This window comes from Camelina sativa, chromosome 16, assembly GCF_030686135.1.
Source record: "Camelina sativa cultivar CO46 ecotype springtype chromosome 16, ASM3068613v1".
In the NCBI taxonomy this organism is placed as follows: domain Eukaryota; kingdom Viridiplantae; phylum Streptophyta; class Magnoliopsida; order Brassicales; family Brassicaceae; genus Camelina; species Camelina sativa.
The window spans coordinates 17,788,807-17,813,191 of NC_141895.1; the positions used below are offsets into that span (position 1 = coordinate 17,788,807).

The 24,385-nt window shown below is 36.9% G+C and overlaps 3 protein-coding genes across 11 annotated transcripts; 1 reads left to right on the forward strand and 2 right to left on the reverse strand.

Moving 5' to 3' along the window:
• The first annotated feature begins 1,555 nt into the window (after positions 1–1,555).
• Positions 1,556–4,407, forward strand: LOC104750546 (F-box/kelch-repeat protein At1g67480). 3 transcript variants are annotated; one of them, XM_010472350.2, is made up of 5 exons: positions 1,556–1,859; positions 2,413–2,485; positions 2,578–3,343; positions 3,432–3,750; positions 3,873–4,407. In XM_010472350.2, exons 3-5 carry the CDS (start codon positions 2,898–2,900, stop codon positions 4,179–4,181), a joined length of 1,074 nt encoding a protein of 357 aa, XP_010470652.1. In that variant the 5' UTR covers positions 1,556–1,859; positions 2,413–2,485; positions 2,578–2,897; the 3' UTR covers positions 4,182–4,407. The 3 variants fall into 3 exon arrangements, with proteins under 3 accessions (XP_010470652.1, XP_010470651.1, XP_010470654.1); XM_010472349.3 differs by having other exon boundaries at positions 1,731–1,995; XM_010472352.3 differs by lacking the exon at positions 1,556–1,859 and adding an exon at positions 1,984–2,174.
• A 2,875-nt stretch (positions 4,408–7,282) lies between these two features.
• LOC104750548 (mannosyl-oligosaccharide glucosidase GCS1) lies at positions 7,283–13,675 on the reverse strand. 3 transcript variants are annotated; one of them, XM_010472353.3, is made up of 22 exons: positions 13,105–13,524; positions 12,924–12,997; positions 12,561–12,812; positions 12,267–12,435; positions 12,028–12,114; positions 11,854–11,922; positions 11,643–11,739; positions 11,089–11,171; positions 10,828–10,935; positions 10,586–10,707; positions 10,296–10,403; positions 10,146–10,219; positions 9,699–9,824; positions 9,421–9,488; positions 8,945–9,094; positions 8,811–8,864; positions 8,584–8,640; positions 8,322–8,471; positions 8,137–8,228; positions 7,951–8,060; positions 7,781–7,844; positions 7,283–7,708 (listed from the first exon to the last, which is right to left on the reverse strand). In XM_010472353.3, exons 1-22 carry the CDS (start codon positions 13,411–13,413, stop codon positions 7,564–7,566), a joined length of 2,568 nt encoding a protein of 855 aa, XP_010470655.2. In that variant the 5' UTR covers positions 13,414–13,524; the 3' UTR covers positions 7,283–7,563. The 3 variants fall into 3 exon arrangements, 2 of the variants coding, with proteins under 2 accessions (XP_010470655.2, XP_087346611.1); XM_087490485.1 differs by having other exon boundaries at positions 7,292–7,708; positions 11,643–11,758; positions 13,105–13,474; XR_015583838.1 differs by having other exon boundaries at positions 7,617–7,708; positions 10,146–10,215; positions 13,105–13,675.
• Positions 13,667–23,290, reverse strand: LOC104750549 (DNA polymerase zeta catalytic subunit). 5 transcript variants are annotated; one of them, XM_087490483.1, is made up of 25 exons: positions 23,111–23,150; positions 22,777–22,983; positions 22,526–22,608; positions 22,380–22,437; positions 22,231–22,280; positions 22,002–22,114; positions 21,879–21,921; positions 21,671–21,739; positions 21,306–21,446; positions 21,042–21,222; positions 20,872–20,963; positions 19,639–20,791; positions 19,171–19,508; positions 18,760–18,960; positions 18,223–18,566; positions 17,643–17,785; positions 16,906–17,485; positions 16,681–16,827; positions 16,177–16,449; positions 15,902–16,009; positions 15,564–15,769; positions 15,044–15,347; positions 14,345–14,962; positions 14,023–14,226; positions 13,667–13,928 (listed from the first exon to the last, which is right to left on the reverse strand). In XM_087490483.1, the coding sequence occupies exons 13-24, from the start codon at positions 19,412–19,414 to the stop codon at positions 14,053–14,055; spliced, it is 3,342 nt and encodes a 1,113-aa protein (XP_087346609.1). In that variant the 5' UTR covers positions 19,415–19,508; positions 19,639–20,791; positions 20,872–20,963; positions 21,042–21,222; positions 21,306–21,446; positions 21,671–21,739; positions 21,879–21,921; positions 22,002–22,114; positions 22,231–22,280; positions 22,380–22,437; positions 22,526–22,608; positions 22,777–22,983; positions 23,111–23,150; the 3' UTR covers positions 13,667–13,928; positions 14,023–14,052. The 5 variants fall into 5 exon arrangements, with proteins under 5 accessions (XP_087346609.1, XP_010470657.2, XP_087346608.1 ...); XM_010472355.2 differs by having other exon boundaries at positions 19,171–20,791; positions 21,042–21,219; positions 23,111–23,290; XM_087490482.1 differs by having other exon boundaries at positions 19,171–20,791; positions 23,111–23,290.
• Positions 23,291–24,385: the final 1,095 nt, after the last annotated feature.

Here is a 24,385-nt window from a genome sequence, read left to right on the forward strand (position 1 = left end):
AAATAAAATTTAATATGTAAAACATGTATTAAGCGAGTTTGATTTTGGATGGCAAGAAGATAACAAAGCTAACAAAATCACTTAGTTGCATGTCATAATTTTTTTTGTATTGCTATGTTTATTCCCATTCTACCTTGGTGGTTACAATAGAAATGGTATATTTCTTAACGTAGCGGTAAGATACTTACATCCACTACTTTTTGAGAAATACTGTAAGGCAATGTTCGTTTCATCATTTAGCATTTCCGTCTAAATGATCTATTTAAATGATACATCTAAATGATTCATTTCAATGACAAATGACCCAACAAACAAGGTAAAAAAATAGTTTATTTGGATGGTCTTTTTTATGAACCATCTTCATCTAAATGGTCCAACTAGAATCATCCAAATGAGTTTCAAATTTTTAACTAAAATTTTAAAACCCATTTAAATGATCCATGTGAATGATTCTGAATGATGCTTTTTTTTTGACAAAAACAAACAACATCTGAATGATTCATTGAGATGGTCAATCCAAATGAATAAACAAACAAAGCCTAAGTGTAAGTGAGTAAGTGATTAATTTTCATTCCATCTTTTTTATTGATACTATTCGATGGTCAACAACAAAAAAACGACTAATTAATATTAATTCTTTCAATTTCTTTTCAAAAGATACTTCTTTCTTTGACACCTATTATTTAAAAAATAATTTAGACTATATAGTGAAATTTTTACCAAAAAACAAAATTTAATATTTGCCCCCTACTTAAAATTTTTACTACCAAAAAAAAAATTATTTGCCCCCTAACAAAAAGGCAATGACATGCGACTTTTATAGGGAATTCATGGTCACCACTACGAACCACCAGTTGGAAGATAGGCCCACGTCAGACGGATAGAAAGGGATACGATACGATTGGCATGTGCATTCAGATTTCAGACACACTACAGATCTCCATCGTCTGTATGCTTTTCACCCCATCCTTGAGTCTTTTTTTTTTTGTTTCTTCTAAATTTTACAATGTCAATATATTAATTTCATTAAACTTGAAAACTGATTCGCTTATTAAAATAAATCTAAATCCCTGAGGAAAGAGAAAGAAAGAAGATGAAACTTGACAAAATATGCTATTTAAACTCCACATATTGTAAGTCTATCAAAGATATTGTAACACAGTTACACAAAAACTGAACCACAACGAACTAATGGAAGCAAACGAGCCAACTCACTCTACCAAAATTATTGCCTAATATTGGGTAACACAACGTAGAACACCAAAGCGACACAATAGTAGCTAGCTCCTCCAAAAGTAGTACGAACGAAAACATTCTTTTCTATTCTTTACAGTTTCCTAATTTGACCCTTCTTATATGTTATTAACTTATTATTACACGTATATATTGACCCAAAAAAAAAAACATGTGGTAGAAAAAGAAGTAGAACCCCCAAAGTTTATTGTGTAACATTGGAAGAATAGTAAAGTTGTCAAATGAAATAAAATTTTTTAACTCACAGACAAAAGATTAGTATACATTTAATATTGTTTTTAGGAATAACGAAACATGTCTTGTTTTCTTGGTTGTCTCAATCAAAAAACATGTCTTCTGAGCATATTAATAGTAATAAAATATAGGATGATGGGTTAGTGACGTGGTGACTAGTTGACATTATTATCTACGGTGATCCACCGTAATAAGATAGTAATTGGCTTATATATAAAATCCTAATCTGACGCTCCCTTCAATTTGCTTCCATTACCATTATTAGATCTCTCTCTCTCTCTCTCTCTCTCTGTCTCTGTCAATGTTATCTTCTCTGCACCAACTTCAACGCAAATAGACCCAAAAACCGACAGAGCTCCCCTATTCTTTCGGTACATCGTCATCTCTATCTCTTTTCTTCCTTTTTTCTTTCTCTCTGTGTATAAATGTCTTAGCCATTTTGGATTTTAGTTAGATTCTTTCTCCTTAAGTTTCTCCCACTCTTGCAAACAAGATCATCCTCTTCAGGTCTCTCCCATTGATTCCTACTTGTTTCCCTATACAATTATAATTCTCTTCAATTTGGATTCTTGATGTTTTTTCTTTTGGAGTGTTTCTTGTTCTTATGTGCACACGATCTTTAAGATCTTTGGCCAATTCTTGGAAACAAACTTTGGTCATTAAGACGTTTTCTTGATATTATTTATGTGAGAATTCAAATTTTCAGATTTTCTTGATAATGTTTTGCTTTTTTAGGAAATAATTTATAGCCATTCAAATTTTATTTTGTTTTTTTTTCTTGTTTGTGTGTGGTATATGATTCTTGAAGACACGCTAAATTATTCTTTTTCTTGATCACCCTATCTCTTCTTTGTTTGATTGTGATCTTCTTGGTTCTTGACTTAGTTCAAGACTTTGACTAATCTGGAAAAAATGAATTTGCAGAAAAATTCATTACTTCTAAAGATGGATGTTGCGGGTGGCTGACGAATCTTCTTCTCTAGCATTACCTTCACTGGTAACAACATCTCATCTTTACAAATCTTTTGGATAAACATCGTAGTTGTTGACAACATCTTATGATCTGTGTTTTTTTTTTCTTTTGGCCAGATACGGAGATGTGTGTGAGAAGAAACAACAGTAATTTAACAACAATCATAGATACTAACATTTGTAGAATAAGCAAAACCATTGGTATGGAACATGAATTAGATTGTGTTGGACATCATCAATATTCATCAGTTGTCACTTCAATCCCATTCTTCTCCGCTACATTGTTTATTCCTTTGTCTTTGAAAATCACTATACGTGACGGGTTTCACGAAGTTCTTTAGTTAACATTTTCCATACACAACAAACAAACAAACAAACACGTAAATCTTTGTTTAGAAAAATTTGTTCTTCTTGGGGGAGATTAAGTTGAAAGAAAGATGCAAGCGTTGGCTTTAAGTGGAAAGAAAAGGATTGTTAATTTCATGGATGATCCTTTGATCCCTGGATTGCCTGATGATGTGGCGAAGCAGTGCTTGGCGCTTGTACCGCGAGCTAGGTTCCCTTCTATGGGAAGTGTATGCAAGAAATGGAGGTTTGTTGTTCAGAGCAAAGAGTTTATTACCGTGAGAAGACTAGCTGGTATGCTTGAGGAGTGGCTATATGTCTTGACGATGAATGCTGGAGGGAATGAGAGCCAGTGGGAGGTGATGGACTGTTTTGGACAGAAGCTATCATCTCTTCCACCGATGCCTGGTCCTGTCAAAACAGGGTTTAAGGTTGTTGTGGTTGATGGGAAACTTCTTGTTATCGCTGGTTGTTCTATGATCAATGGTTCTCTTGTTGCATCTGCTGATGTTTATCAGTATGATACTTGCCTCAACAGGTTCGTCAGCTTTTGTTTTCTCGATTTTTCAGTATCCTTTGTGAGCTTTGATTCAATGATTGAGTGAGTTTTGTATATTTGATATCAGCTGGAGTAGACTAGCAGACCTGGAGGTAGAGCGGTATGATTTCGCTTGCGCTGAGGTGAATGGACTTATTTATGTGGTGGGAGGTCATGGTATAGACGGTGAGAGTCTGTCGAGTGCAGAGGTGTATGATCCTGAGACGGGCACATGGACATTCATAGAGTCTCTAAGGCGTCCGAGATGGGGGTGTTTTGCTAGTGGCTTCAACGGGAAGCTCTATGTGATGGGAGGGAGATCCAACTTCACTATTGGCAACTCAAAACTTCTTGATGTGTACAACACTCAATGCGGCTCCTGGCATGGCAGCAAAAACGGTTTAACTGTAAGTCTCCTTTGAGTCTTTGATCATTGAGTATGAGTCTAATGTTGGTTTCTTTCTTGTCACATGATATATAGTATAGTGAGTGTTTTTAAGATTTGACTGTTTGATATTTCCTCTTGCAGATGGTCACAGCTCATGTTGAAGTAGGAAAAAAGCTGTTCTGTATCGACTGGAAGAACCAAAGGAAGATGTCAGTCTTCAATGCGGAAGATGAGACCTGGGAAGTGGTGGCTCTTCCACTATCAGGAAGCTCGAGGGCCGGGTTTCAGTTTGGTAAGCTGAGTGGGAAGCTTCTGCTATTTTCGTCTCAGGAAGGAACTGGTCACAACACTCTACTGTATGACCCGGATGCTGCACCAGGCACACAGTGGAAAACATCTGAGATAAAACTGTCTGGTTCGTGCGTATGCAGCGTCACAATCACAGCCTGATTGATGAACTATAGTGATGCCATTGTGTTGTTGGTTACATTTCCTCATATGAACCAAAGCAAAGAGAGCATTGTCTCTTTTTAAGTTGATGATGTACACTGACTTAATAAAGTGGAGAAAGTGTTCTGTTTGAAACTGATTTCGTGTTGTTGTAATTGTCTCCTCCGTTTGCACGTTTGTTGTAAGATAATGCGGTTTGATTTATTTGGAATTTTTTTAAATGCAATTCGTGTTTCATTGGCAAAGGCAAAGAGGCAAAGCTGATTTGGTTTAAACAATGGCTTACATTGAGAAGCGACTGAGACTTTTAAGTTTTAACTAACAACTTCTCTTCTTTATATTTTATTTTGAATCCAGTAGAGTATTTTTACCTCCAACAGATCTTTATGGAACTTACTGAAGCTTCCAGTGAGGTTAATATTTTATTAGTTGAGGAAAAGAATATCAGAATTAGGTGTTTGTGAATGTACACCACAAAGTTATGTTAAATTCAATCCAAAACCTTGACTTGTCTGAATATTTAATTATTAACTTATATCTCAACCAGATTTTGAAATTACAACAATTTTGGAATTACTCTTACAATGCAAAATCAAACATTATATATTTAGTTATAAAGTAAAAAAGAAAAACGCATAACTAGTTTCAACTATGGTTATCACTCACTCATGTGTGCACAAAGCTTGGCATACAAATCATTAGGATCTTTACCAGCCTCTCATCGTTATCTTCTCGGCAATAATGCCGTTTCGCAAAACTGTTATGGCTCTGAGCCGATGAGTCCATAATGATCATTATCAACTTACCGGCTGAGGACCATGACAGTTTCACAAAACAGCATTATTGGAGAGAAGATAACGATGAGAGGCTGGTAAAGATCCTAATGATTCATATGCCAATCTTTGTGCAACACATGAGTAAGTGACAACTATAGTTAAAAGGAAAGTTGTGTTTCTCTTCTTCCTGTTTAGCTAGATCTTTATTCTACTACTATGAGCTTGGAAAACCTCAAAGATCCAAAGCTAATTGCAGATCTCTAATAAAGGCAAAACGTGAATCCTCCAAAGAAAGTTGCTATCATCACTCATCAGTTGTATGAATGTCCCAACCTGTGCATCAAAACCATCAATCTCTCAGTATATATTTTGTGTCAGCCAGAAAGGAACGTAAAAGAATCGAGTTAATTAGCATTCATCCGTATAATGAACAATTTTTTTTGTAAAAAAAAAACTTAAAACTAATGAAGACAGCAAAGTGTAAACAAAAGCTATATAAGAATCTAGAACTCTAACCTTTAAAACTTCGTAAACCATGATGTTTTCTGGATCTGTGGTGCTGAAAGCGTCTATCAACGGGCGAGTGAGTCTGTTTGCAATAGCAGCAATGGTGCCTAGTAGTACCATCAGAAATATCTCCTATCTGCTTGCAAAATAGTAAAACATTTTATGAAACTATACTATCATCTCCATAATTTTCTTCACTCAAGAAAATTGAAAGTTCTGAAAGAAAAAGAAAAGGGAAGAAAACAAATGTTATGACTTGTGAGTTTCTCCTTAATACGGGTGTTGTATATATAGAGTTAAAAATATTTACCAAGTGGTTGGGCTCATGCATTTTTTGTGTTAAAATAAGAGAATTTTGCACTTACACCCACTTTCTCCTAAACTATTAACATAGACACCCACTTTCTACTATCACTATACTTTCTTTTTGTAAAATTACCACTTACCCCTCAAACTAAACAAACCAACTCTCTTCCAATTAACTTACCTATGTGGATTCTAATTGTAGAGAGAGAAAACAATACATCTTCTTCTTCTTCAACCATGATTCCTCCAATTTATCAACCAACAAAAAAATCCAACTCACCATCCTCCCAATTATTCAACCAAACAATACATTTTCTTCTTCTTTGTTTTGCTTTTGTTAATCCATTGAAAGATAAAAGCTTGTTTTTGTTTCTCTCTCTTTCTCTCTCCCATTCCTTTTCTAAATTTTTCAAAAACCATTCCAACAATAGTGAAAATCCAGAGAAAATGAAATCTTTAGATCTCTTTCCTTATCACTTTAGATTATATGAAATTCGATATGGGTTTTCTTGGTTTTATTGTGATTTTACGGATTAAATGTGGTATTGTGAGTTTTTTAAAAATTAAATTAGTTTTCGTTCAATCTGGGAAAAAGTTTGAGTTTTGTTATGTGAGTGTTATCTATTACTTATATTGTATCCACAAATAGTTATCCATTTGGATAAGTTTGACAAATATTGTATCCACAAATAGTTATCCATGTGGACAAATATTGTACCCATAAATTGCACTATAACCCCGATCAATAATATGTTTCCAAATGGACATGTTGTCATGGACACCTGAATTGATGGGTATTACTTTTATTCTGAATTGATGGATATTACTTCGATAATATGTTTCCATATAGATATGTTGTCATGGACACCTGAATTGATTGGTGTCCACAAGACCATAGATATATGGATTTGATGTTGTCATTGTACCATAATGTACAATAGTTCATCTAAAATATATTAATATAGATCTTAAAATGTAGAGAAATTAAATCATAACTTATTGTATAAAAATAAATATATAATTTTTGATACTGTAATAACTAGTACAATTAAAGAAAAGGAAGAGAAAAAGAGAAAGAGGAGAGGGAGAAAATCTTTGTCCAAAAAAAAAAAGGTGAGAGAGAGAGAAAGAAAAAGAACGATTCAAAATATTTTATCCTCCATCAAAATTTTTCTGAGGACAAAATTGTAAAAAAGACATGGACACCTAAACAACAAACTCACAAAAGTATAGAAAGTTGAGAAAGTGGGTTTTTGTGAAAGAAGTTTATCCTAAAGTGGGTGTGAGTGCTAAAATCCCCAAAAAAAAAAGTGAATTAAATGAAAGTAACTTTAGCAGTCTCATGGATATCTCTTCTGTTCAATTGGTACCTGTTCGGTCAAATGGCTAAAAAGCATGAATAAGAAAATTCCAAACTTCTTTTGATATCTCTTCTGTTCAATTGGTAGTGTTCGGTCAAACTCTCTTCCGATATTTGTGAAGTTGGCACTTGATTAATTAGCAGCATTGAGATTGAAAAAGAAAAAACAACAACCTATGGATTTGTTTTATTTTGAAATTTGTTTAATGCAATTGGCGTTTGATTTTTTTTTTCAGTCACATTATCAGTCAAAGACCACAGAATATGGCATAACGTACAAAACTCTGGAACTATACCATCGACCTGAGTTGGATCTGTAACAGTAACACTATAAGTCTATAACCACCATGAGCAAATACAAAAAAGCCCTACATCAAAACTGATCTTCTAACTCATACATGTCTGTAACTTTAAGAGTCGATCCGAAGCGGTTCTAAAAAATAGGATAATCTTCGGACATAATTAACAAGGTAAGCGCAGACCAGCCGGTGAAGAGTCGTGTGCCTTTCCCTGTTCCCTTAACTTGATCATATTGTTCCCAGATGTACCCTGTCTGGTAATAGTTTTTAACCACGTTCCTGTAATTTGTGACATGTAACAAGTTATTATCAAACAAGACCTCTCTATCGCAGATACCAAGTAATATATACCTTATCAGATTGCTCCTTAGTTCCGTGTAAATTGCTCTGGACTTTTCGCTATATGGCCCATCCACTGCAGGATATTTCACACATGGTTAACCGCATGCATATGATGTAATAAAACGTGGAGATCTTCTAGCTCCATGTTGCTGTTCTTTACCATGTGGGTAGAAAAGTACCTTTAGAGTAATGGTGCAGAGAAGAAAGAATCATGTAGTTCATGTTCATCCAGATAGGACCTCTCCAGTATGGTGCATCATGCTCAGTGTTACGTTTCATATACATAGAACTGCATCAAAACAATGTTCTTTCTTATCATTGAAGAAAAATAATTTTTTTGAGTATGTTCGTTCTTGTGAGCTTACCTGGTTTTGGCAAGTGAAACTAGTCCATAGTCACTCCATAAGATGCTCCTATTTGAAATGAGATCGAGCTGTTTCTCGAGGATTGGAGAATCCTATATCGACCAAAAGTATGTGACAATTTAGATCAAGAAGTAACTGATCCATAAGGGTTTTAAAGATCATTGAAATATTGGCCAAACACTCACTGGTGGGATGATTCTAGACATAAAGGGAAATAAGCTGACATAACCCACGTGAGGAACCAATTTTAGCTTTGGCTTCCCATACGTCTTCCTTACAAGCTGTCGAGATAACTGACCATTTTCTTGAATTACCTCTTTCCGTATCAACTTAACCTGTGGATCAATCACCGAACATGTGGTTCAACGAAAAGAGTGAGAATCTTACGTTCTTCTTCTATATGACAAAAACTGACACTCAATCTTAAATTTATGAAGCGTCTCTTACTTTTTCTGTATGATTACCAAAGTCAAAGTAAGCCCCATGGTCACTATCATAGTGCATCTGCTCAGAAATTAAACATGAATGAGAAAAGGAATAGTGAGGAGAAAAAGTTAATGTGATACTCTTTGAGAGAGAAATCATGTTTTTAATAATCAACTTATTTACATAGAACAACGTTAAAGAAAGTTAAAAGAAGTGAAAAAATTGTTGACATCTGATAGAGGATATACCTGATTCAGAAGATTAAAGTTTGAAAGCAACTTGGCAGTTGAATTGTAATCCTCCTGCAGGATTTGTTTTTTATATCAGTAACATGTAAACAAAAATAGGAGAGACATCCCTTTCCTTTCCATCTTGTGCTAACCTTTGAAAGTTTATCTTCTATTCCTAAAAACTCTGTGATGGAATGCATGCAATCTGCAGCGAGGTACATCCAGCATCTAAGATCAACGTGCCGCTCATCTTCACTTGGGTGCGAAGCGCGAGGATAATCATCCAGCCCCGACGAAAGTGTCTGCAGGAGATATAAAGACATCAGATGTATCCCCAAGGATCTGTGAACTGAACTACCATATCCGCAAATAAGCAACTGACAAAGTAACAATCCTACAAAAATAGGTCGGCTCACACACACCCAAGGAATTCTGAGAAATCTTGTCGTTAACAAGATTATACCACAGGAATTTTTTTTTCTCAATCATTGTTATCATATATTGATAAAGAGGACATGGATAAACCTCAGAGAAAACCTTATAACTTGACATTCGAGACTTGCAGTCTATGTGAGGGTTAAAACTAGAGCTTTCAGTATCATTTTTATGATAAACCAAGAAATAGTACCTTAGGGTTAAGTTCTCGAATTGTTGTATTGTCTCTGCCATGCCAAAAGTAGCTTCCTATCTCCTTGCCTAGTGTTTAACCAAGTCATGACAAAATAAATGAAGTAGCCATTCTTAGCATATTAAGGCTGTAATACCAGTTAAGTAGAAGAACTCGTCTCATCTAGTGTATCTAGATTAACAACTAGGGATCCAACATTGATTAGTAAAAGATACTGCAAATCTAAAACACAGAGCAGTTGAAGACTGAAATTTTTTATAAATTAACCATGGTGTTACCTGACTGGGAAGTATTAAACCACTGAAACCATGCATCTAAGCGTACAGAAGCCCGCTCAAGGAATGACAATACTTCATCCCTTTCTGACGCAGTAAACTTTTCCATCCTTATAGCATCTATTAGATCTGGAAAAAACGATTGTCAAAATATGGAACTGAATTGATTGTGAATCCTTTTTTATCCTATCTTTACCAGTGAAAGCACTTTTATGATCTTGGCAACAAACTTCTAAACATCTAATTGTAATCGGAACAGAAATATTAGTAAAACAAACAGAAGGAATATGATTACAATAATTCTGATTCCCTATCTTATATAACTGCTGGTCAAGGATTGACATCAGAATAAACTTATTTGTATGGCCCAATTCCCAAGGGCTTACATGAAACAAAAATGAGCGCGATGACATAAACCGTCGTAGAGGTACAAATACAACAGATTCTTACCGCGTATCACCAAAAAAAGTGTTGGTGGATTGCCATTACTCGGATACTGAACTACGAATTCCTCTGGAACCTTACTGCAGTTAAAACAAATCTCAAAAACCATTACAACAAAAACTATGACTACCCCGGTTAGTGAGAGAGTGTAAATACCTCAGAGCTTCAGCACCCAAAATCTGCTCACGTGGAATCCATCCATCTATGTTTAATAGGTCTAACCAGTGTCCAACGATATCCAAGGTTATACGAAAATCCCAGCGCCTGAGCAAAGCACACACAACATAGTCCAAAGAATGATCAACTAGTGGGATGATTATAGCTTGCAACTTTGTGCTAATATTTTATCAAACAAAAGTGGCTTTCAGAAATTCCATCTAAGAAACAATCACAATAGAATCATATCAAAGAAATCTTCAGCATACGAATGATCAACAAGAACGAACCAGATTAACAATTGATGGAATCCTTCGTCCCACAAAAACCCCCTAGGAAAAAAGGGCCGGCTTGGAACAGCTGTGTATAGCTCGGCTGGCCAATACAGCAAGAAATTATTCCGACTTTCAGGCTGCAATAGAAGGTAGTAAGTTGTATGATTCTGTGAGAGGTCCAACCTAGTTTGCAGATGGAAGAACGTAAAAGGGATATAAATATTAATAAACAAGACGCAAGATGCAAGTAAACTCGCCTGAGCACTTTTAGAAACATAAATTTTCGATTGACCATAGAAGTAACCAATGCCCCCAAGCATGTTTGCAATAGCAGTCTTGCCAACTCCCAAGGTTTCTGAATCATGCTAGAACAACAAGAAACAGAGAATGAGATCCTCATCTTTGCTATTAACATTAATTTGGATGGATGCAAATTATCAACTACATGAACATTATGACATTTATTAACATGGGTAATTGAAGTATGTAGATTTTAAAAGAAAAACTTAGAAGCATACCTTTTCCGAAAGGTTGAAGCATTCCTCAAACTTTGTATCAAATTCTCTATGTTTCTTTTTAAGTAGATCAGAGAGTGGCAAACCTACATGGAACATACCTAAAACTTAGAACAAATACAATAAAAGTAGACAAAAACAACGATATAAACATTAAGCTCATGCTGTCAGAGAAATTTTTAAAAAAATGGAAGTTCTACTGAATTGACCCATAACAGATACATATAACTAGTAGGAGGGACACTTAAAACACACAGAAGCCAGACATAAATTTCAGAGTAGTGTTCTTAATCTGAGCTATGAAACTCAAAAGGCAAGCTGTAACAAACTCATTGGCAGACAAGAAGTTCTTCCGTACTCAAACTCGAATGCAACTCACATACACAAACTAAGGTTAAGAAAATTCAAACACAAATGCAAATTCTTCCGTGCATAAACTCAAATGCAAGTTCTTCCAAACTCAAAAACTCAAATGCAAGTCATATACACAAGCTAAGTTTAAGAAAATTCAAATTCATCATTAATGATGCTTGGTAATAACAGGAGGCTTACGAAACCTGAGAGACTTGACAAACGCTTTTCCACATTTGAACTTTCTCCTTTGATTCCGGAGACAAAGGGTATATCAATCGTAAATGGTAGCTTCCCAGAAATCTGTTTGACAAAGGATATGCTGTCATTGGACACAGTGAAACATATTGATCATAAGAACATTCGGTATATTTATTCAACACTATACATGCAAACATCTTCATCAAGACTGATTACCTGAAAGATGTAAATGTTAGAAGAATCCTCTGATGTGTCAGAGAGCTGAAGTCGTCCAAACTTTCTTGCCTGAAAAAATACAAGACAAGAGACATGTAAGCATGTGGTCTTAACAGAAAAACAAAATACCTTGGGCTCTTTCAAAATGAGTTATGAGCTCGAAAATTAGCAGACCTGCAGAGCAAGATTTTGCTGAACAAGATCAGACAGATTATATATGTGAGGCGTCTTGAAACCGGAATAATGTGTCTCAAGCTGATTCTGCAAACGAAGAGCAATTAAAATGGATATATATCCAGATGAGCATCATACGAAACATAACAGAAAATATCAAACCACCCACAGATCCACTTCCAGCAGACACAGCTCCAAAATTCTAAGAATTTTATTGAGCACTTTTAATCACAAAATACCTGTGATTTTAAGTGTATCTGCCAGTCTCCTACATCTTCACGTGAACCCGAAACCAGGAGAGAGCTTTCTTCAAAATCTAAATTATCGTGGCCTAAATTTAGAACATTGCCACCTTCATCAGCCAAGTAAAAGAAGAGATGTGCGCTTCTTTTTGCACCATCATTCAACCTAGTTAAATCCCAATATGGTCAAGGAAAAGAAAACCTAGTTCAATATTATCTATAAGCCAAAATAACAAAAGCTGACACAGTGAAGAAAAACATAGTACATTACTAATGTATCTCAGAAATTACCCTTTATCTTTGACATCAATCCGAACAGCCCAATCCCCACCATAACCAAGGCTGTCTTCCTTTGACTTAACAAAACTTGTCTCCAATATCATATCGTTTTCAACCAGCTCCTGCCGCCCAAAATCCCGCCCATTATGTTCTCTCCAGCCAAATGTACTTAGATCATCAGAGTTTTCACAGAAGTGACGCATAACATACATTTCGTCTTTGACACCAAGCCACATCAATCCAGCTACCAAGGACTGTGGTGTTCTGCATTACCATGTACAACTTATTTTGCAAATAGGAACTCATCTGAGCCTCACAGTGAAAGCAACAAAGACATATCCGAAAGTAGAGTCATTCACAGTGAAAGTTACATACCTGGCTCGAACTCCAAAATAAACATGAGGACGATAAGTTCCCCAGTACAAGCTCTCTTTGTGATCGCCCTGAAACTGATACATATACGAATCTTTCCAATTCAATTACTCAAAAACAACAACAGCGAAAGTTAAAAGAAAACGAAACGAAACGTGGATATAAGAAGAGATTAGTGTAGTACCATAGACAAATCCATGAGTTTCGGAGCAGGAAAAGGAGTGATAACCCTAGGCTTCTGAGACTCATCGAACAACAATCCGCGGCTAACGAGCTGATTGATGACGAAGTAGATGAATACAATCCCCAAAATGATTAACGCAACCAAAATCTTGAGATTCGTCTTGAACGCACCGATCGACACAAGCTCTTTGCCTTTGCCTCGGCGGATACTCGAAGGAGGGTAACTAAGCGAATCGCTTCCTTCATCGCCGCCGGGAAATGATGTTGATTTGATTCGACCACGCGCGCTCCGACGGCTTGTTCCGGTCATCGTCGGAGTAGTAGACTAATCGGAAAGTAAAAAATCAAAAATGAGTTTGGGTCACGTGATTGCTAGTTCGATCACTGGAACTGTAGGTAGAGAGAGAGAGTTGACTTTGACCGCTTGTGATTGGTCCATAGGTAAAATATAATAATCATCTTTTTTTTTTTTTTTTTTTTTTTTTTGCTTTTGCTCAAAGGCATATGAATAAAATTGGAGTCGTGTTTAATTTGCTAATTTGCAATTATGGTCTCTAAGCATCTTTTGTTATGAACACAGAAATATAATTATTTATATATATACTCAGCTGTGCTAGAGTTACAACAACACACATATCTACATGCTCATTGAACAACATGGTTAGTGGCTGTACTGTACTATCAACAAACATACTCACACGCCCTTGACGAAATTGCTCTTTGATCACAAGTCACAACCATATAGAAAGAAACACCAAGGTGATGATCGACCATAGTAGCTGATACTTATTAACTTACGAGACACCATGCAGTTTGCTCAAAATCCTGCAAATACAAAATACACAACGTTGCTTAACAGGATGAGCTTGTTTTAGATGTCAGTTTGAGTGGAAGAACGCATGGAGCGGAGTTTGATTACTGGTTTTTTTAATTGATTTTCGCGACAAGGTTAGAACCACTCAGCCATGCATTTAGGGTAAAGGTCACTCTCTGTAGCAATGGAGGCGAGGCCACGAAGCTCTTTCTGAACTTTCCGTCTCTCGTAAAAGACTGAACAAGCTAGGGAATTGCATTTCACTCCGCATTGCACAACCCAGTCTCCCCCACCACAGTGTCTGCATATCTGCAAAATATAATAATATAAAGAAAGATCAAGGGATAGACCAAGAAAGTTGGAACTGAATGCATCTATAGAGATTCTGTAATCAGTTCATATAAATATTAGATGTTGGAGTACTTACCGTGGCTAGGTGTTGCATCTCCCTCTCCAATTTTGAAGTCTTCCAAATCATGGTTGCTGCAGAAGCACTTTTATTCTTGAGGCACCGGTTGCATAGCCGAGCAGATTCCTGAACCACTTCCCCACACAAGATGCAATTTTTCGAGAGATAAAAATAATCAATTCGAGCTTTGTGCGAGTTTCTAGAGTTTAAGGGACGTTGACCAAGGGAAATTCTGGTGGCACGGGGCATCTCCAAAAACCACTGGTTTAAGTCTGCACCGACAAGTCCAAATACCCTTTGCAAAGCTGGTATAATTTGTTTGTTGATGTAGTATAAGTCATTCAGTCGGTAGGGTGTATCGATGTCCAAAAGAACCAGTGGGTCCACCACCATATCAACTAGTCGAGCTCCTGGCTCCCCATGAATCACAACATAAGGCACTCGTTCAGCATAGCGTGGCTCTGTCCGAGGGTCTGCTCTCATTGATTTGGTTGCCACAATAGCTGCTGGAGGAAGGAGTGAAGAGTCTCTTGTGCTATAAGTCCCCAACCGAACTTCTTTTGCAAAGACAAAATCTTGGAGAGACACTCTCCCTGATAGTATCCGCTTCCACTGTCTATACAAGTATGTCTTAACCTGCACAACGAATAGAGAAAAGCAGATATAAGCCACTGCAGTTTCAGCTGATAATATGAAAGAGCGCAATACAATTTGTACCTTAGAGATGTTCTTCTTTTCAAAAAAGAGTCTCAACGATTGCTCCATCGTTTTTGCAACAGCTTCACAAGTGTCTCTTCGAACAGTTTCTATACCTTTTGCATCAAATATAGGCTCATTCTGATCGGGACTTTCATAACTGTACCCAACATAGCGCTTCTTCGTAAGAAGGAAACAAGGGTGATAGACTTTCTCCATCTTTAAAGTGACTGGGTGTGGGTTCATTTCAGATATTGCAGATGCAATCTCTTGTCCGACTAAAAAAGCTTCTTTTACAGTCCGTCCCTTGAGGAGGACAAACATACTACACAAGTAATTAAAATGCATGAGGCCACATGGAAGAAGCAAATAAAGAAACTGCGATACATACTTGCCAAGGCTGCTACAATGACCACAATAAACCCTGGTTATACTTTATTTTGTAGGAAGTTAAAATAGTGCCACCAAAGATGGTGGTAAACTTAAACTGGGTTTCAAATCTTGCATTCACTTTATCCAGATTAGTAGATATGGAAATTACCTATCAGTGTCACCATAAACAACTCTAGCGTTCCATTTATCATTGGCATTGACGAACGAAATTGCCTTCTCAAGTGTGCTACGACCACACTGGACAATACTATCTGCCAGCTCTGCACAAGGCATTCGACCACTGAAGCCAGCAGCAGTATAACCATAAGTCACATTTGCTATCAGCTTTAAAGCAAGCTGCCTCGCATTAAATATCTGAAAGAAGACACTGTATACTATCAAAATGGTAAATTTCATGCTGGAACCAAAAACTTGGGCCACTCTCACATTAGCCAATCATCCCTAGTCAAAAAAATTAGGAATGGACCCTGATCAAAATAACCATACCCGGTGAAGAACTGCTTCTGAAGGAGTCAACTTTTTCATTGCTTTTTTCACCATTATTCTTGTAGATAAAATTTCATCTAGCAGCCTTGGTAAAATTCCACTACGTACCTATATGTAGGCAGAGAAGGTGATGACTATGATTAAGCTAATCAAGAAAAGGATCCATCGACGCAAAAAACAATGACGCTTTTGGGAAATAAGATAATTTGTTTGTCTTGAATATGATGACTTTACATTCAAGATTTAATTTTCTCAAGAAAAGCAATGCAAATTACCTCTGGTGGCACGTACATCACACTGTTTGGGGTCTGCATGATCTGATTTAAATCCTGAAGAACATCAAGGTCTAGAGAGTATGAGCTGACCCCAAGTGTGTTCATCTTCAAATGTGCAAGTTTTCCGAGACATGTAGAAAAGCACAAATTATATGCTATAATCATTGAAGGGTACAGAGATTGAAAATCCAACACAATAACAGGATCATCGTAGAATGCAGACTCTGGTTCCATCACAAGAGGTACACATTCCATAGCTGGCTGAGAGGCAACCTACATGATCACATGGTTTAGTTAGGAGAATGCTAATGAGTAAGGAAGGGGGTGAAAAGATTATGAAACTTTACTGCAAGGCATTTGTTATGGAAGCTAGCATGAGGAAAAACAATCTATGGTCATAAACAAAACGAGGGTTCACCAACCCATCGTTTAAGGTCGGACGCCTGGTTGATAATCCACGAAACATTAAATGTAAATCACTTGGAAGTAGCAGATAAAACAAACCTGTTGGTTTCCTGGAGATATAGCAAGATAATTTTGTGTATGTGCTAATCTTAAAAGCATGGATTCCACTCTGTACTGGGAACCTCGGGAGAGAACTGAGAAAAATTCTATGCCAAAAACACGTGCAAGTTCTGACGTACGATTTATCTGCAAACGATTTTAGTAGAATAAACGACTTGCACATATATAATTCACTATGTACATCAAATTGAAAATGTTGCATACCATGTCAAGTTGGCTCAGAATCTCAAGGTTCAAATTTGCTCGGCGAATCACATATTCTATGCATCGATATCTTGCACCAGCAGGACCACTTGAAAACCATTCTGTCAATACTTTATAGGGGATTGATGGAATCTTTTGCCTCAAAACAGCCTCTGACACAGCTTCAATCGTGTACATGTTAAGTTTAACTTCCCCGCGAATCAAACGCCATGCATTGAGAACAATTCGACCTCCAACATGAACACCACTAGCATGTGTGCGGCCCCACTCGTCCTCAATTACCACTTCTTCTACTTGAGCAGGACCAGCTACCAACGGATCTGGCAGTAGACTATTACCAAGCTTTCTCTTATCTGAATCATTTGTCGTGGTCGGGGATGGCGTCCTAGATATATTATTGAGAAATCTTATACCAAGCTGTGCAGCCCTTTCAGCCAAATAACCAATGGATCCACCCTGTATATCCCAGCCCAAAAGAATATCTGGATCCCATTTACATAAGGTCTCAATGAAAAAACTGAATAGTTGCCTCTCTTCAACGAAGACAGACAACTTGCATCCAGATAAGCCATCAACATTCCTGTAGTGAGATAATAATAACAATAACAAGATTGAAAAAGCATACTGGAGTACGAAAATGATTGAAGTTCAAGGTAGCATTAAAGATATAACAATAGCACGAATACATCAGCTGCAGTATTTTAAAGAATCCAAAATAAATGAATCTGGTATATTACCTCTGATCAATGCAATCTGGACTAAATAAAAGCACAAATACTTCAGTTGCAAAATTATCGTCATTCTCTACGACGAGAGCTATGACATTGACAGAATCAAATCGTGGATCAGGTCGCAGGTCCCCTCTAGACTCTGCATAAACCTATAAGTTTACAGATATTAACATGTATTAATGAACCATTTCCCAGAAAACATCATCTTCACTACAGAGAGCCTTTTGGTACAGCATTAACAAAAAAAAATAAGATAAGCTTTAGAGGTCAAAACTCCTTAACGAGCTGATTTTGTCTTTCTAAGTATCCACAAGCATTAAAAAAATCATTACTCAAGTAATTGCAACATCATCCCAGTGAAAACAAAACATTGATTAGCTCACTGTGAGGCTCGAGGAATGAAAACTGTAGCATGAGACTTTCAGTTTTTTTTTTATCTTCGCAATGAGTTGTATTACATGAAATGAGGATTCCACAGTCTATAAACCATTCAAACTCTCCATGCTTAAATCTATGCGTGCAAAGGCCATTAGAGGACTTTTACAGATTGATTAGCTTCATAAAGAAGAGGGTTAAGTTAAAGCACCTCTATACTCAGCACTGTAAGCTGTTGCCCTGCCCCCATGCTCGCAGGATCTCGGAATCCAATTTGACTTAAGGGAGTGGGCCCTGATTTCCCATCAGGACCTGAAATCTGAGACATCTCTTGGGAAACACTAGTCTGAAAGTTAAGACTATTTCCTTTGTGTTTCAGTTCTATATCAGACTCTGTATAAGCATTTGATTCTGAATTCTTATTATGCTGCTGCATGTGCTCAGACACAGACATCACATTAGATGCAGAAGCAAGATCAGTGAAACTCGCCCCACGATCAATATGCTCATCTCCTAATGGTTGATTTTTTGAATCAATTTTAGAGTCTCCTGGACCTGCAATCAAAAGAGTTTAGAAAAGAAGCTATCATTTTCACTTCTTTTACAAGCATCTAACACTTTCTCGAAAATCCTAATCAGTAATAGTACCATTTTCGCAAGGAAAAACGCTTTAAGAAATGTATATCGAACCTCTTAGGAGATGTAAATTGGATTAAATTAGGCAGTGCAGTGCCTTCCTACACAATACCTTTGTCATTCGATATCCATTGTAAAACAGAATCCACAGGAGGCGGCGACAAGGCAGGGGTCAGTAGGTAAAGGTTGGAACCGTCATTGAGATGATGCAAGGGAATACCAAGGGAAGCTCCGTCGAACAAGTGTTTCTTTTCATCCTTGTTGAATTCGATGTCCTTCAGGGGAAAATATGGGATCTCCTTGGAATTCCGCTCTTCCAAGAGAACAAAAAAACAACAGGATGTCAGAGGTATCTCATGTCGGAAACTTATAAAAGACAAATAACGGAAAGCACAGCCAGAGAGAAGTTCTGCAAGAACTTGAGCTGACTTAACTTCAATTTTATAAATGTATATTTCAACAGCATTTGTATTAATTGTAAAAGTAGCAGAAACTAGAACCAGAAAAAGATGAGTAAAGGTACCATATCCGCCATGCTGTTTTTCTCTAGCATAATGAAACTGAGCGGGAATTTCATTAGAATGTGCAGAATCCTGCAGTCCAGCACTTAGGAAATCGAGAGAAGGAGGCTTCTTGCTTAAGGTTAGGCATATTAATCTTCCTGTCTCATCAATTCCATTGGCAGTTGACTCGTGCTCCACCCCAGGGTTTTGGACATCATCTATTTCAATCTCAACAAGTTTAGACACCAATGTTCCTGATTCCATAGTTTGCGGATCCTGACCAAGTGGAACAGTGGTAGATGAAAAATTCCTTGAAATTTCATCACTGCTTCGACCTGCTGTCTCTTTAGCCGAACATCTATCAACAGAACGAAGTTCAGATGACTGAGTGGATATATTACACTCGCAATTTCCAACATCCATAGGAGATAAAGTTGGAGGAGCATCTCCATAATCAAATTCACTTAATTCTGCAGAAAGAGCAGGACCTTGTTTTTTTGCCTCAGCTCTCGAGGTGCACTCCTTTTTTTTCCCGGATCGGGAATCTCTGGTCTGTGGTAGAACCTTCCTACACTTCATATGTTGTGAAACAGGCGAGTCTCCATGGCATAACCGTTTTTTTCTCATCAAGTCCCGCAGAGAACATCCAGCCAAAACGTTTCTGTCGATCGTGTTACAAACATCTGCTTGATGTTCTTTGAGTGGAACATTATAGTCTGTCATCTCATTCATGGGGTCTGAACTAATCTTTGTTAAACCAATACTAACACTAGCATTTGTACTGTCAAAGTCCTTCTGAAGATTTTTGGTCAGTGTAAAAGGTAAAGGTCCCCATACTGAGTTGCTAGGCTTGTTGCTCTTAGAGAAGCTCCTGTTCTTATTCTTATCACTCTTTCTGTATCTTTGGAATGAATTTTCGCTTTCTCCATTTGAAGTGGAGATATCTGGAACATCACTAGCGACTACTGTTTCAAGAGATTGTTTGTTTGATGAAGATATAAGATTATGGCTATCAGGATTACTAGGTAAATCTCTTTTTGTTGAACTCCCAAAGTCTGGTAGATCCTCCTGAGAATCAAGAATGTCTTGACATTCCTTTTGGGATTGGCTCACATAATCTGTACTCGCCATTTCAAGAACCTTGTTCATGGACGCTATAGGCAAAAGAGGACTAAGGATAGTTTCCCGGAGGATTTCATCATCAGAGTTTATGTCCTCTGCAGCCTGGGATGAGGCAAACCACTTAAAGAGACCCAAGGCTTCAGCATCTTGTGTTTCAGCAGGTGTCCCTCTGTCCGTGGGTGTTGTGATATATTCATCATTTCCCATTGATGCTTCTCCACTCTTATCACCAAGAGGAGAAAGCTGTTCTGATGCAGGATAAATACTGCGTGTACCAACCATATGATTCAAAACCTGCAGATCAGTAATTTCAGGTTTGGCATGCATATCTGGACCGGCTGAAGATACCGCAATAGGATTCATGTCAGATGGAGACAATTCAACTTCGTTATGCATTTCTTTAAGTTTAGTCTTAAACCCAGCATAATCTGACATAGTCTTCAACACATCAGCTGCAGAAGGTTTGCCCGGATTAGGAGGTATAGGTGCATCATGCATGCCAGTCCTTTCATACTCCTCCTGACACAACAGTGACGAGGTCAGGCAATGTGATACCAACTAAATAATTTCAAAGTAGAGTCAAGAAAGTTAGAATAAACCTCCCAAATTGCCACAAGCGACTGAACCATGTTCGTATCAGACTGGGCTTGTGATAGGGAGTTGTACATTTTAAACTGTTGATTGAGAATATCTACAAGAGAGAAAGCTAGTTCAAAGGTCCGTTCATAAATGTAACAAAAATAATTATATTTCGTTTCAGGAAAATTACCACTAATAGTAGCATCTCCCTCAAGTTCACAGAGACTTTGACGTCTGTAATGGTGCCTATGCTGGCTCTGACTCAACGGTGTATCAGAATCTTCGGAGATATTCCACATCCATTGACCTGGGACTGTTGACAAGCTCCAAACAGGAAAACTGACGCTTGCAGCAGCACTTGAATTTGCCTGCTATAATGTTTCACTATTGTAAAATAAAGGAAGATAGAAACTACCAAACAATCTATTTCCAAACTAAGTATTTGAAGATCCACCTTTGTAATAGCCACTTTGTCAATCTTTCCCGCACAATCATCCAAACCAAATCTCCTTGGAACGAAATGGTGAGGCACTGGGTTACGGAACTTCATCTTTGATATATGCACATGACCCATTCCATACAAATTATAATCAACCTACAGAAGAAAATTACAGAAACTTCAGTAGTGGAATGCCGACAAAATGTCGTGGAATGACTGACAGAACATGGGAAGGGGAACATTAAGCACTAGTTCACGCTCTCGAAAGTACCTAGTGTATTATCAATCTGGAAGTTATGTTCATATCTGAAATTGCTAAATTTGGCAGAATACCTAGTCATTAAACTATTTATTTTGAATACGTAACAACGAAAAATTACCAGAAACTGGAGAATAAAGGGAATATGAGACTCGTAAGGCTGCAAACTTTTACCAAGAACAGCACCTGACTAGAGACAGAGAGAGAAAAAAAACGTTCATTACAAAAGAAAGATGAAATAGGTTATCAGTATCCTATCTTCACCACTCTCTATGCATCATAGATAAAGTAAAGAATAATGGTGGAGTGGAATCATCAAGATATCGTACCAGAAGAAGACTGGCAGCACGAGCCACATCGGGTGGATGGTATCTATTATACTGTTAAGGTGAACAACTAAACAAACTGCTCTAGAAATGGGTACTTGTACTAAAAGTAAATATACAGGATACAGATAAATCTTCACAAATGCCTCCTCTGTTGAGTGGTACCCATAGAACTTCTTTGCTCTAACAATCTCACAATCATGGACATGTTGCCTTTTTGAAGCAGCGTTTCCCTTAAGCTACAAGACCATCTCAAGTATCATCAAGGAGGAAATATTGATTGAGACACATCTAGGGAAACAACAAAACTCAGACAGATACACAAAAACAGCTTATAGGAATGTAAAATACACACCTTTAAAGCTTTCTCCAACTCAAGGGATACATCAAGTCTACTTCCATCAACTGAAACAAAACAAAACAAAACAAAAGACATGAACAATGTCAATGGTGCTCGAAAAGCTAACTGCGCTAGAGTTCTCAGTAGAGTGTTATGCTTCATACCTCCTTTGTGCTGCTCAAGTGGAATCTCTGAGCATGGAATATAGAGATATGGTAAAGCCTGGCAAGACAAACAAAGTTTCCAATCTGAGCAATTGGCAAAGCAATCTTTTTTTTCTCAACAACAAAGTAAAAATTAAGAATCATACACGATGAATATGCAAGCAAGTCTTCTGACCAGCAGGTGTAGAGCCATATATCCTTATAACAGGGACTTCGTTTACCGCACCTCCTTAAAAATCTCAGCAACAAATCAAATAGTAACAAGTCAAAAACTTTTCCTTTTATCTAGAAGAAGACTATCAAAACGAAACTGGAGCACAACCTCTTCATTTCCGTAGTCAAAAAAGGTTGAAGCTTTAGAAGATATGAAGAGAGAGAGAGATAGATTTTGCCTTACCTTGAAAGCTACTGTAGCAAATATCAAAACCAGGGATCGGAGAAGCCATGTAATAATCAATCGAAACAATCCGTAAGCTGAATACATTTGAACCGGACTGAGACTCATCCATGGCTGCTGCTTCGCCGAGACTGAGACGGAACCGCGAAGTCTGATTTGGCGCCAGTACCACCCGCCGTGGTTTCTCCAGTAAAGGTCAGACAGAATCTGAAACCGGAAAATCAAAACCGATTTAAACCGACCATTCAGTTCTAAAATCTTTGAACCAACCAAACGGTTTTAGTTCGGTTCATTTTGTTTTTACATTTATAATCAAAGTACTAGTGTTAAATACCTTCTGTGAATTCGCTCTCTCTTTCGTCTAGTTTTCTTCTATTCTACCTCGCCGCGAGGCCGCCTGCTTTATCCCGGCTGCTACTTAACCGGTCTCCGTCAAAAGTTGCCGGTTGTAAAATGTGAAAAATAAAAATAAATAAATAAATAAAAATAAAAAAAGCAGAAAGAAGCAACCAACGTTTAATTTGTTTAGGCCTAATAATTTAGTGGGCCAATCTAAACTTCTAAATATCCATTATGCTTTATTGAAAATTTGTAAAATTTACCCCACTTAGAAAAGTTAAACTTTTTTTTTGTCAAATAACCAAAAGCCAAAGTAAATATCAAACACAATTACGTAATCCCTTCGTGGGATGGGATCGTTATATTTCCTAAAATGCCAAGAAAAAAAAACTAATAAATCATTTTACATGACAATTAGCATTTGAATGTCTAGAGGTGAAATCCAAGTTTGAAAACTAAAAAGATTGTAAGAAAGAGGTATTCAACTTAGATTTTAAAAGATTTGGTAAAATTTTAACATTTTAGGACTTTGGAAGATTTAATTAAAACAAACAGACAAACAAAAACTTGATCAAAATCGAAATTTTAAGTATGGTTCTTGGAAAATATAGATTCGACTGTGGAGTGTGGAACTGGGTTGTATGTATCTGACATATGCTCTACCAAAATTTATTATGAAGAATGCTATAGAAGTATTCATCGTAAATACTGGTCACCCCATATTTATAATAGTTTTTATGTAAATAATGTAAAGTGTATTTATTGTACATTTGTTCAGAAAACTGTATGTTATTAAATAGTTCTATAGTATAATAGCTGCTTTTTTCTTAAACTAAGAGTGAAATTATGATAAAAAGTACTTAACATAATAATTCTGCATGAATCATTCTTTTTGAAAAATTAGTTGGATTACAAAATCATTCCTTTTTGTAGTCTTTTAGATTTTTAACATGTTGCGCTTATCCGGATTCACCGGCGGCTTCATGAACTTCTCGGACGTTAGAGCCAATATTTTCAAAATTGCCAACGACAACGATAGACTGAAGACCTGTGTAATTGGCCTTGTTGAGAGCAATTCTAGCATTCTTGGCGAAGTAACAAGCGTGAGATCTAACTATTAAGCATGGTGAAGAGTATAAAGTTGATGATGTCGTTTATGTCATTGATGAGAAAGTTGGCTACAAAATACCTCTAGACATTTAGATATATGAAAAAAAAAATTTAATATGTAATACTTGATTATTCATTGTGTGGTTCTTCATTGCGTCTT

What these genes read in the sequence shown, in the direction of transcription:
- LOC104750546 (XM_010472350.2), top strand. Translation starts at nt 2,898, where the DNA reads ATGCAAGCGTTGGCTTTAAGTGGAAAGAAAAGGATTGTTAATTTCATG. An exon ending in TATGATACTTGCCTCAACAG is followed by an intron (nt 3,344 to 3,431) that starts GTTCGTCAGCTT and finishes ATTTGATATCAG; the next exon opens with CTGGAGTAGACTAGCAGACC. An exon ending in GCAGCAAAAACGGTTTAACT is followed by an intron (nt 3,751 to 3,872) that starts GTAAGTCTCCTT and finishes TTCCTCTTGCAG; the next exon opens with ATGGTCACAGCTCATGTTGA.
- LOC104750548 (XM_010472353.3), bottom strand. Translation starts at nt 13,413, where the DNA reads ATGACCGGAACAAGCCGTCGGAGCGCGCGTGGTCGAATCAAATCAACA. An exon ending in AACTCATGGATTTGTCTATG is followed by an intron (nt 12,998 to 13,104) that starts GTACTACACTAA and finishes TATATGTATCAG; the next exon opens with TTTCAGGGCGATCACAAAGA. An exon ending in TCTGCACCATTACTCTAAAG is followed by an intron (nt 7,845 to 7,950) that starts GTACTTTTCTAC and finishes AATATCCTGCAG; the next exon opens with TGGATGGGCCATATAGCGAA.
- LOC104750549 (XM_087490481.1), bottom strand. Translation starts at nt 22,888, where the DNA reads ATGGATGAGTCTCAGTCCGGTTCAAATGTATTCAGCTTACGGATTGTT. An exon ending in GTGCTGCCAGTCTTCTTCTG is followed by an intron (nt 21,740 to 21,878) that starts GTACGATATCTT and finishes CTCTGTCTCTAG; the next exon opens with TCAGGTGCTGTTCTTGGTAA. An exon ending in TTCTGAGCCAACTTGACATG is followed by an intron (nt 16,828 to 16,905) that starts GTATGCAACATT and finishes AATCGTTTGCAG; the next exon opens with ATAAATCGTACGTCAGAACT.